Raw genomic sequence first — 330 nt, forward strand, 5'->3', positions numbered from 1 at the left:
GGCGGTGGCTTTGCTGCAGGATGGGTCCCCCAACCTCCTGGGTCTGAAGATGCCAGGGGAGTATTTGGGTTGGGAGGGTAACACGGGTTTATCACCACATCGGGATGTTCCTACTGCTCAAGGATCAGTTTCTAGATATGCCCCAAAGACACAGTGATACGGTAATGTTTGACCCACCTTCTGTCCCACTTTCTGCTCTCTGCCCATGCCCAGGTAGCCCCAAGTGGTCATTACTCCATCCAGGCTGATGGCAGCCTGCACGTGGACCAGGTGTCGCAGGGGGATGCGGGGACATACACCTGTGAGGTGACCAATGCTCTTGGCTCACAC

The 330-nt window shown here is 56.1% G+C and overlaps 1 protein-coding gene across 1 annotated transcript in view; it reads left to right on the top strand.

The window, feature by feature from the left end:
- Positions 1-330, top strand: part of LOC104526856 (hemicentin-2) — a gene marked incomplete at its 5' end in the record, with an annotated part of 28,297 nt that overhangs the window by 5,248 nt on the left and 22,719 nt on the right. Inside the window, 1 exon segment of the mRNA XM_029085567.1 lies at positions 195-329. Within this exon segment, the coding sequence (XP_028941400.1) occupies positions 195-329 (135 nt within the window).

This window comes from Antrostomus carolinensis, unplaced genomic scaffold, assembly GCF_000700745.2.
Source record: "Antrostomus carolinensis isolate BGI_N321 unplaced genomic scaffold, ASM70074v2 scaffold25966, whole genome shotgun sequence".
Taxonomy (NCBI): Eukaryota; Metazoa; Chordata; class Aves; order Caprimulgiformes; family Caprimulgidae; genus Antrostomus; species Antrostomus carolinensis.